The sequence below is a fragment of the Lottia gigantea genome (assembly GCF_000327385.1).
Source record: "Lottia gigantea unplaced genomic scaffold LOTGIsca_46, whole genome shotgun sequence".
Taxonomy (NCBI): domain Eukaryota; kingdom Metazoa; phylum Mollusca; class Gastropoda; family Lottiidae; genus Lottia; species Lottia gigantea.
The window spans coordinates 777631-790371 of NW_008709614.1; the positions used below are offsets into that span (position 1 = coordinate 777631).

General features: G+C 30.7%; 1 protein-coding gene across 1 annotated transcript; it reads right to left on the reverse strand.

The window, feature by feature from the left end:
- Positions 1-981: 981 nt before the first annotated feature.
- On the reverse strand, positions 982-10034 carry LOTGIDRAFT_164585 (hypothetical protein; the record flags this gene model as incomplete). The annotated part of the gene is made up of 5 exons (XM_009061118.1): positions 982-1037; positions 1305-2454; positions 4455-4649; positions 8286-8375; positions 10026-10034. 5 exons carry the CDS (start codon positions 10032-10034, stop codon positions 982-984), a joined length of 1500 nt encoding a protein of 499 aa, XP_009059366.1.
- Positions 10035-12741: the final 2707 nt, after the last annotated feature.

A 12741-nucleotide genomic window follows, 5' to 3' on the forward strand; every position in this document is an offset into this window, starting at 1 on the left:
ATTTAATGTGGAATACAGAAAAAAAAAACCTGAAGAAACTAAAGAATCTTGTAATAAAATTCAAGATTCATGAAAAAATTCTCAATAAATGGTGATGTATAATCACATAGATATTTCGTATTTGATAAGATATGGGTGAATAAGGTTATCTTGCTTAACAATAAAGGTATTATAAGAATCCTATAATACATTCAATGAATAGTATTAAGTCAAGATATTGGATAACAATAAATAATTTGATTATTCTAGAGACCTTGACCTTGATAAACAGGTAAACATCACACCATCTTTACTTGTATCTTACATTATTGACTTTATACAGTTATTTTATTTATATATATATACACACCTTTATTAATCTATCAGTCAGCTATCTTTAATTATTCTGTGTTTAAGTCTGGAGAATCATTCTACTTACTTTAATGCGTTTACAATTCAAAATGATCCCTTTTGCAATCCAATATTTCATATGATTAGCCAAAATTAAAAAATATATATATATGTATGTTATTCATGAGAAATTTGTAACAAAATCTAGAAATGTGGCAACTATATAACCTTGAGGTAAATTTACTACTTTTTAACAAATTCAAACCAAAATTTAGTGTGATAAATTGCTTATCAAATTTTTTAATCTAAATTGAATCCTGTTTGAGACGCTAATGCATGCTTTACACAGAGAATATAATTGATTAAAATTAAGATAGTAATGTTAAATTTTGATAGAAAACATACCTCCTTGATGAAATTGAATTTGAACAAGCACTACATGACTTGCAGCAGAAAATCAATCTTTTTGCAATGAAATGTAATTTTGTCATTGTTTGCATCTTTTCTACTCTGGTTTCTTTTTACCTATGAATATGTAAATATTGATGTTTCATATCAATTAAGAGAAACCAAAATGTTTCATATTTATATGTGATGTATGTTTTTACCAGATAGATTGCTTAGACAAGTATTCAGTTACTTTATGTTGTATTAATATTCTACATCAATGACTAATAGGGAAGATTGTGATATTAAAGCATGTGCACCTGTAAATTTATGATATTAAGTTTCTGTTTAGCGATTATTTTGATATTAAGGATTATTCATTGTGTAAATTGGTAAAATGTTTCATTGTATTCTAAGGAAAGATATATTGTCTAATGTTTCAGAATTGATGGAGTATAAATCTATTACTTTTTGTTAAATATGTTATGGATCTGGGTATTGTAAAAGGATATGATATTATTTTTAATATAAGTTTACTCTGACAGTTTGATAATGTATGACTGTTTTCTATATAAAATATCACCTACCTGCTGATGATACTGTTTTAATTGTTACTGAACTATTCACTGTTGTATTGTTCTGTGTTTGATTTGATACAGGTACGGTTGTTTTAGTTTCTGTTTTTGGTACTGGCTTCAATTTGTTTCCAATCTTCCCAGATTCAATTTCACTCAACAAATCTCCTTTTTGTCCAAACCAACTGTGACGATTTTCAGAGTTTTTCAAATCAGTTTTTGGCACATCTTTTGATTTATTTTCACTTTTGTTGCCAAAAGACACAGTTAAAGTTGTTTTCACATTATCATTAGAATCTGACGTTAAATTCTGTACACTATGAGCTTTGGGAATCAATTCAACATTTTGTCTCTGAGGAGTTGTGTCCCTTGAATTCAAAACAGAAACTGGTCGTGACTGAACCATATTGTTTTTCCCACTAATGTTCACAGATTGCTGCACTACTTTTCGTTGTTGAGAGCTTATATCTCCATTTTGAAGTGAACTCTGAACTCCATTTACCTTTTGAGGGTGAGATAAATTTTGATTTGATATTGAAAAATTACGATTTAAAATTGTGGACCGATTTGGTCTTGGGGGAGCATTGGGTTGTTTTGAATTTCCAAAGCTTTGAGCCAATCTTCTGACACTTGATAAATTTTCAGCTTCATCATTATTAGAATTATTCTGTGTATACGATTGCTCACTCAAAGAATTTGCAGGAGAGGAAGTAATTACAGCATTTTTAGATGCAATGCTTATTGAAGTTTTCATTTCATCCGGTTTTGAATTAAACAAAATTGACTTCTTTACAGAAGAGTTATTCAAATTTTGTGAAAGTGGGTTTGAAGGGGAACTCACTGGGGAGAAATTGTGTGAAATTTTAAAGGGTTTATTAGGGTTTGTAACTCTAATAATATTACTAGTTGATTTACTGCTTGGATTGTGGGTATTTTTCAGGTTGGAATTGACTACAGATATTCTATTGATGTTTTGATTCGATCCTGTTCGGATTGTGCTGGGTTCAGGTGGTGCAACTGTTTTGAGGGTGAGGTTCGGTTCTTGTGGGATGTACATCGATTGGCTACGTTGTACAATCTTTGTGGGTGAATTTGGATTTGTGCCTTTTGCCGAATTCCGTCTTTTCACAGTGATGCCATCTTTGCCCTGCTGCAGATTTTGCTACAGAAACAAAAAAGCAGAAAAAAGCGTGTAAGGGATTAGAAAAAGCAAACTAAAACAAACTAAAAACACAATATAGTACCAAATCAGGTATAAAGAAAATAGATATAAAAAAGATGTTTGACTTCCAGAATGGCATTTTGTGATTATGCTATTTAAGTCAACAGAATTTCAGTGACATAATAAAAATTTGTTTTAATAATTTAAGATCCAGATCTTTTGATAAAGTTTTTTCTCATTCATTACTCATGTCTGAATTCTGACATTTGATATGATCTTAAAATGTCAGTTTCAACTTTCATTATGGGTGCCTTCACACCGCGATTACCAGTTGCATATGGTTGAAAAAAATGAAAGTGTTCATGAGTTTCGATCGCAACTTTCAACTCAGTTGCAGGAGGATGTGTTTGAAACTTATGAACACTATTCTTGTTTGTAACCATACGCAACTGTTGATCACTAGGTGTGAGGGTAACTTAAGAATATATACACTCATCTAGAATAAAATTCGGACAGTAAACAAAATTTGGGCTTCGCTTCTGGACTATCTGTGGCATTTTCTGTATATAGAGCCAACCATCATTGGTACAATATTGAAAATTAACAAAACATGCCAAGTCCACAATGCAAACAGAATCTTGACATAATCTCAGCATTATAATAGATATCTGAGAAGAAAAGCATATCACCAACGTAAAATAAATTGTTCTACTAAATGAAAATAAACAAGTACCCAATTTCTATTGAGGGGTGATGGTAAATTTTTCTCACCTTTTTCTAATTAGGAAAACAATCATTTTATAAAATTAATTCAACTCTTAAGAGATTAGAAAATCACATTTTCTGACATTTCACAGTCATGGACAATAACTTTGAAGTCAATTTTACTTTTAGACTATAAAGATTTTGGTTTGTGATAAGTGAAATATTGTTCATGTGAATCAGACCAAAAATGAAATATTTTGAAATAAATCTACAATATGAAGCATATCTATAAGAAAATGTGATAGCTTTCCAATTTTGCATTATGTACTTTAGTAATAATTGAGTTAAATTATATAGTCCAAGAACTAACTTTCAACAACACTTTGTAGAACATAAATCTGTTGCAAGGTTCATTTGAATTATTTGAATAGTTATTTGATATGGCACGTTCATTCAGATATGCATCTTGTCTCAAGGAGAAAACTTGACTCTTTATGCAGGTTGTTTCTACTAAATTGTATAATCATACAGTAACCTAGGACTGTACTCTAGGACTATATTTCTTTAACAAATTTTCATAAATCTGAACTATCAAATCAAAAATGTCAAAAGCATTAGATTATTCAGATATAATATATGATAAAGAAATCAATTATTCAGACTCAGGTATAAAATGAAGAGAAATGTTATAATATATATCAAGATAAGTAACAATAAAGTAATATCCTTATGAATATTCATGAGAAGATATATTGTAATTAGAATATGATAATCATTTATTAATATTTGTAAAGTATTGCAAAGGCTCATTTGTTAATGATTTAAATTTTGAATATTTCATTTAATATTTTATATCTTACAGGAAATCTTAAATTTAACCAATAGCAAAAGCTGACAAGGCATTTCAAGCTTTTAGTAAGCTAAACACAAAATGTTAATTCTATGGAGCAAATTTGTTAAATGCAAACACAGAAACACAAGGGCAATAACTTATCTTTAGTTTAAAGATCTCAAGGGCAAAGCATCCAAAATAACCTGATTCTGATTTACGATAACTAACAGAAATTTTTGGAATCAAAATGACAAATTTCAGAGAAAATTTTGATAATCAGATAAAATGAAAATACCTGAATATATCAATAATGTCCCTAATATATCATAAATGGGTTTTAATTTCTACCACATTGATTACACCTAGTTTTAGTAACATTTGTCATTAACCAAATCAACAAAACGGTAATGAATGTTCAGCAGGATGATTGTGGCTGGAATCAGGGATGGGGGGGCATTCTTACCTGGGCAAAACATTTCATGCTTTTATTCATAAGAGATGTTAATCTAGTTTGTGAAGCCATCAAGTCTTTTGATATTTGTTTATATTGACGAGAGTTACGATCCCTGAATCCTTTCAACTCTTCTGACATGGAGTTAAAATTTTCCTGTTCTTTGGCCATCTCTTTCTGCAGTCCTGTAATGGCTTCCATGAGATTCTGAAAAGAAAAAAGGAAGCGAAAGTAGTTCCTTATCCGAACCTTCCAAGATCTCAATATAACCTTACACACTAAATTTCATAGAAAAAAACAACTGACAAAGACTGTGGCCAAAGTATAATTAATAATACAGCAAGAGTTGTATTTCCAAATTACATAGTGGGCGTATAGTATAGTTTATTTAGGGAACTGCCCAACAAAATTTAACAGTGATTGGTCGAGAAAATATTTGGCTAATCTATGAAAAGTGTGAGGGAATACTAGTAACCTTTGAGTTAACCTTTAGGAATATAAGTTGGTTTACACTGACATTGAGTTGTTTGTAATGATTGGAGACTATGTCACAGTTGACAACTTTGTTTACCTGGACAACCCCACACATCTTTAACTAGACTTGAACAACTTAACAAAAGTGACTAATGTTTAGATTAGGACTTTATTTATTTAGGCTGATCTAGATTGTGTTTCTGGTCAAACCAGCCATTTTATATAAACATTTAAAATATTCACAACTATGCCACAACTTGTATTTTTAATCAATATTAAAAAAGTTTAATACAACATCACCATTAAATATCAAAGACTGTAACTGTTAACTGCATGGCATGCATTTTTCAGATCATACCAAACTTTAGAAATTTATAAATCGGAACATTTGTTTCTAACTGTATGAGTGAGAGGGGATGATATCTAACAGATAGGGTGCTTTCATGGTATTTTGTATTTGTACAAAAACCCAAATAAGAAAAGGAAAAAAGAATGAATGATAACTGAAATTCAAGTAAAAGTCTGAACATTTGTCTGACAACCTCCTTACTCCAATCACAACCAAGCCTGACCACAATGCTATCAAAGAAATAAAGCTTGACCATGCAAGATAAGTTAGATAACATATCTACTGTTAATGATCATACCAAACACTAGTATAATCATGGTGTTAGAATGTGATGAGAACACAGTCTTATAAGAGCACTGGCCAAGATCATGAAATAATAGTGAGTATACAGCGAGAATGAGGGTAATAAAGAATGAGATGGTATCTGATAAATCAGATCATAAAAAATCAGTACAAGCAAAACAATTTCATCGATCAAAATCGTCCAAAGTATTGCAAAATCGAGAGTAGAAGTTGTATGTTGTGGACTTCTTCAGAGAGAAGTACCATCAGGTGTTTCCAAAAGAGTAAACATGCTCTTTTTCTCGCGATACCATTACGTCTGGGAAAGAAAACACAATTCATACGGATCTTCTTACCTTGGCTAAACCCTTCTATTGGGTTTGAATTCTAAACTGAATAAAGATCAGTCAAAATGAGAACAGGCTTTTGACCAACATTGATTAAGACTGATTGACTGCTACTAATCCTCAAGAGAAATTTGGCCTACCATTTGGCTGATGTTCAGTGCATGGTCTTGTTTATATTTAAACTATCGATAACTATTTTCTTTAAATCAATGAAGTAAACTGTCCAATACAGAAGTATTTTAGATACAACGGGATTCAAATATCTGGATAAATATATAAATATATCTGTAAGACATGAACTAAAGTGATTGAAAATATCACAAACTTGAAAAAAAACAGTTGACTCGTAAACCCCTTTTACATTACACAATTTATCTGTTCTCATAATGATTCTTAGAACAGAACAATGTTCACTAACCGCTCCGAGAACAATTTCCTGCGCATTCCTTACAAGTGACCTTCACCTTTTTCTGCAAAATTTCGTCATTATTCAGTGAAATTGTTGATTACATCCAGATGTCTTCGATTACATCAGGGTTACTACAAGGGTAAATTTTAACTTCTTCAAGAAGAGTTCTACAAATGACCATTCCAAGAATGCTTTTCATTCATCCTACAACTGAAAGACCGTTTTCAGACCACCAGTCTACTGTAACGTAAACGGGCACATTTTATCAGGTTCTGGTCCGAACCTAGAACAGAATGCTTTATATCAACCTGGTGTAAATTGGGCTTTAAATTGAGGTTTTACGCTTAAACCATGCTTTACAGTTATAATTTCAGCCTGATGAAGAAGGTAAGTACAGGTTGAAGTACATATGAAGTTGTTGATTCAGTCTAATTTGACCTATCTTAATGAATTGTATATATGTTGATAAATATAACATGTCAACAAGACTTTGTCCTAATTCTTACTAGTTCCCTTCATTACTACCAGTATCTATTCCATGTTGAATGTGTCAAGTTATTCAACAGGTTGCAAGACAACTAGAGCTTTGGCACTCATAAAAGTTATACCAAGACTATATAGAGCAAATGTCAAGCTTATTACTATTTTCTTGATAATAATAGTATGAATAGTAAATCAATGTGCTATATGATGATGATATATTTGTGATACTATTATTCCTGAAATAAATTAACCCTTTGGATACAATAAACCTCATACACCTCCAGGTAATATATCTTAACCTATCCAATATTAGTGGCTGCAGTAAGTTCATAACTTGAAGGTCTGGGTATAATATGATGTTTTATTCCATTCACACTCAGTGTTCAAAGGGTTAGAGCATATGATGATGACATTATGTAACAGTTTTACTTCAGTAAAATATAGAATGTAATAAGATGGCTGGTAGAGGTGCTATTGTTTAAAGAGTTAAGATTTTTACTACAGTAACTCTGCCATAAGTTACAACTAAAAACTTTCATATCCATCATGTCATCTTTACTTAAGGTGTAGGAATTGCTCTATCTTTACCTCTAAACTTTTACAGTCTAGTTCATGGATATTATCCATTTCAAATATCAAGAAATGTACAGGTTTAATAATCTTTAAAGCGACATATTTATCTTTATTGTGTTAGTTACTAGTTACTGGTTGTTGACCATCTTGATTCACCTCAAACTTCAACCTAACATATTATTTTAACTATGACATTGATATGATAAATATGTAGAAAGATGACAAACTACAGACTATTTTAGGAGATGTAAAAAATGTACTTGTGACACTAACAGTCCTGAATATTATAAAATACCTATCTTGTTTGTTTATACAAATATATACATGTTTAGTTTTACTTGAATTGTAAATTACAGGTATATATGCTAATGACATTACTAATGTATTATATAAACATCAACTGTAGAGTATGTTAATGTAAATTGGGTATTAGTATTAAATTATTTACATCAAATATGAATAAAATAGGCCTATATGGTATGGTGATGCAGAGACAAAGAAAACAGAATAAACCTGGGTTTGGAAAAATAAACATTTCATAACCTTTGGCTCGGCAACATTCATACGATTCCTATATATTGCTTACTTTTTTAGTTTTGAAGACAAGGTTGGAAATATAACTAAATGCCTGACACATACAACAGACTTTTGGCCTAAAAAGCTTTTTTTATGTGACAAAAAGTCTTTTGTGTGTTTTGCAATGATTTTTGTTTCCGAAGATCAAACTTGTTCAAAGTCTGTCAGAAATATTTCCTATCCTCAATCAATCATCATGTGAAATAAAATTGCATTTGAACATTGTAATGATGTGTGTCAAATCTAATGTGGCTAATGAAAAAACGTAAACACCTAACAATAAAAAATCAATCGACTTGAGATTTCCTGGCCTTAATAAATATTGTAGCCTAATTGTGAAATGTACTCACCCTCTGTCCCATATCTTTAATAGTGGTATCAAACTCATCATCTTTTAACTGTAACAGTTGTGACACTGGAATAGTGCCTGCTGAACTCATCTGAAATATCAAGTTGGTTAAAGTGTACAGTAACTAAAAATCAGTTTATATTATAATAATGGATATTGTACATTATGCAACATACATGAGTTAATAAAAATTATGTTATAAATAATAATAATGATATAATAATATCACTTGACCTTCATATCATATTTACATCTCTGCATGTAATAATGGGAGTTGAAACTTATATGACTTCAATATTTCATGCCTTAATACATTCATTAATTTTTCATATAGCCCATATTAACAAAATATACAAATTCGAGTTTAACCAAAGTATAAAAATAGGTAAAACATTCGGATGCCAGTCAGAGGGGAAATGCTTAGTCGTTTGGATGTGACAATAAACCGAGGCACCGTGTGTCACAGGATGTGCACGTTAAAGATCTCTTGACAGTTGGAAATCGAAAAAGAGAATACTGATGATGCTGTTTTGGAAAAATTTCCCTCATTGCACACTTTATGGAGTTACCTGTCGTTACCTGAGCCCATTTGATGCAGAAAAATAGGGTTGTAAAACTCCATTCATATTTTTACATAAAAATTTTCTTTTGCACATAAAAGTGAATTTATTTATTTCAAATTGTTGCTTACGGCAGAAACTTAGTTATATGTTAATGAACTGATGTTGCATCTTGTAGACCCCCTACCAAGTAAACAAATCTACAGTAACGTAAACACACCATGATAAAAAACCAACATTTCATTAAGGTCAGTACAATCATTTGAAATTCCAACCAAACAAATGTTCTAACATTTTCCAGTTGACATTTCGTTTTGAGTAGGGATAAATAAATGAAGTATGTTCAGAGTTAAATTTTTTAGTAGAAAAATATTTGAATGCTCTGCACATAATATATGGCATCTGATTTTTCTTCAACTACCAATGGAAACTTGAAAGAATAGTGTTTTGATCTTGGCCAGCTTGTGAAAGTTTCCTGATTCATGAATATGGATAATTCAGGAAAGAAAAAAGAAAAATTTTCAAAAGACATTAATGCCCATGCAGATTCAACCTGTGTGGCTTTACAAATTGGGATGACTCTTAAATAGTGCTAAGGGCCTTGAATAAATTGTTTGTGAGTTGATGAAAATTCAAACAGATGATAAACACATTGGATGTCTGCTTTAACAGTTGCCAATGTCAGTACCAGACATGGGCCATTTTACAAGTAATTCATAGAATCACCAAATTCTGCGTACCTGAAGACAAATAAGAACAAAATTTCATTTTGAATATTTGTCTGTATACAGTCTGCAAATAGCTAGTAGATTGTTACAGTACTACCTATTAGCTAAAAGATGCTAGTTAAAGGTATAGTTTTCACACGCATACTTCAGCTTACTTCATTAATCAACGAAATATACATGTACTGTAAACTTACCTGATGTTTTTTAAAATAAAGTCGATATCCAATGTAAAATATATAGATATAGTGACCTAAATGAAACTGGTATGTTTACTTGGTTCAGAAAAGAAAGTTGAAATGAAGGGTTGGTGACTACCTACTATACAATCAAGTTAGTAGTTGTCCTTGTATAATGAACAGATTGGTATATAAGTAGTGAGGTGTGACAGACACATACATACATTGGTCATTACCATATCTCTTCTTTATATACGTCTACTTATATTAAAGCTACCTGCCACATATTTTATCTTCTGTTTCTGGGCCTTATTCCTCAAAATATCTAACAATAAGAGTTTTAATAGGCTTAGGTGTGGAATTTTACATTGAGCAATACCATTCTTAATGCAAAGTTGATCGCTGGATTTATATCTTTGGGGATTCTTGAGAGAGCAAGAGCCAAATCATTTAGTACGTATGAATGTTACATAAGAGTAACATAATTGTTTCCAATCCAAATATCAATTCAAAAACTCTGAAACTGAAACCATTTGTTGTTAGTGTAAAGGGTTTTTGAGTAATTTGTCAAAGCCTGAATGTTCTAACAATGGAACATACAAATTCAAATCTGTGATAGGTGAAATTATACAGCTCACTGACTTATATAGTGCAATCTCTGATATATAAAATTAATAATATGTTAATTGAGATATAATTCTTCTGGAACAATGACTACCTTGAGCAATGTACTGTTGTCATAAAAGTGCAACCATTTTAACATATATAAAGCTTCGTCAATTTGAGAATTTACATTTTCAATAAGTCTGCTTTTGGAAAAATTAATTTGTGCTCTCAATTCGGCAGTAGCAAGTGAATCTAAAACCTTGGTAGATAAATAAATAAAATCTTATTGGATCAAGTCACAATAAATGAAACTTATAACTGTCTTCTGGACCAGCCAGTTAATTGCAAGATTTGTTTCTAAAGTTGTAACTGACACTTAAAGGGAATGTGAAGAGGTTTTCTAAATTTTTCATGTGTATTGGGGACATTGATAGCCTCAATTTGCACCATTGCAATTTTCATTCAAATCACTAGAGGAGAACTGCAATAACATCAATAATAGCTTCCGGTAGCTCCCCTCTAGTGACGTTTAAGTGGAATTGCAAGAACCACAGACGTCGGAATGAAAATTGGAATGGTGCAAAAATTTAGAAAACCACTTTACAAACCCTTTAATCACATTTAGTTCTCTATGAACTAAGATTTAAAATTTGTGGCTTTTGGAAATTGGAAATCTACTTGAGCAAGTTTTGTCAACATTCTGTGAATCAAAATTTCGATGCTCATTTCCATTAACCTAATTAATTATTAATTATTCATCAATCTACATATATAATTAGTTGTAGAACAGTAGAGCATAAAATTATGTTATTGCTATGGATTAAGATACTACTTGCGACACCAATAAATGGCAAATCACCTTTAACATTCATGATGTTCTCTTTTATGTTCTCCTACTTATAATTATTATGTATCTACTCCTTGGTCTTCATTCAACTAGTTTATATATTAAACATAAACTATTACCTAGTTTTACACAACACTGACTAGGCTAGATTTTCTATACATTGACCAAATTTTATATAAAAACGGTGATGAATGGACATTGGTATGTTTTCAACTTCCAATCAACCATCCATGTCCACGAGAAAACCATGTTCCTTAAGCAACGGTATGATTATTCACATTTAAGATGATCATTATCATGTAACATTGCTTAAGGAACATTCGATAAAACATTATAAGATGACTACTTTTGGACTAAATTTTGATTTCATGATGAAAAGCATCCATAGGCATAAGTAATTGCAACAATTACTCAAGTACCAATAATCATCATAGTTATTTCAGTTCTGGATTAAGATAATTAAAAGGAAAGAGTAGTTGTTTTTGAATAATTGACAGACAAAAATAATTTCAGCTAGAATATATGACTAAATAGCATATTCACAACATTTCTTTAATACAAAAATCTTCAAAAACTGGTTCAATATAGAAATAGTACACTTGACCTAATCCATCAAAACATTGTCCTAACTTGTTGTACATGATCATCACACTGTTACAAAGATTTTATTTCTATTGTAGTAAAGACAACAACTGTACAGTCTTTGTTGTTTCAAGTTTTGATGTCAAGAGTCTAAATAGCCTTTCATTGTTTGATCAAACTTGGAACATGTTTAAAAGTCAAAGTCAAAAATAACATTCTACATGTACTACTTTTTCTTTGAAAAATAAAGCTATGAAAAACGTAGTTTGTGATTTCAGCATGTTTGAAATTTGTTATTTGCATGTTTAAATATTGATTGTGATTAATGAAGATATGAAATGAGTAAAAGGTTTTTAAATATTGCTTTCCATCTAAAGATCTATAGAGGCACTACATACCATTTCTTAATTCAACTTGCCTTAGGTTAATATTAATGAGAACTTTGGACTTTTAATGACACTCTTTGATAGAATAATGACATGTTTATTTGATCTGTTGGCATTAACAAATTGTTATGCTACAGAATAACAAGCCAAGATATCTCTACCATTATTCTGCCTTCAGGACTTAGAATTGATGTACAGTAACACATGTACAAATAGTTTTTACACAGATTTACATTGTGTGGTGGTTCAGATACAGATCATCAGCAGTTCAAATCCAGTTTATAGTCACTTTATTTTGGCAATTTCAAATTTCAACATTTAAATAAGTTTCTAATGTAATAAAACTTTACAGAGCCAACAAGTAAGATAAGGTTCTAATGGAAATGAGGATATGAGATATATTAGTTTTATCTCAATTTCTACTTGTGACCTCCAGCAGTGCTTCTGATGAAACATAGCACACACTATATATTACAAACTTATAAACAAAAATAAAACTTGACAAAATAGAACTGTAGTAAAAATATCACACCATAGTAAACTAGACAGAATAATTCAGACCTTTACCATAA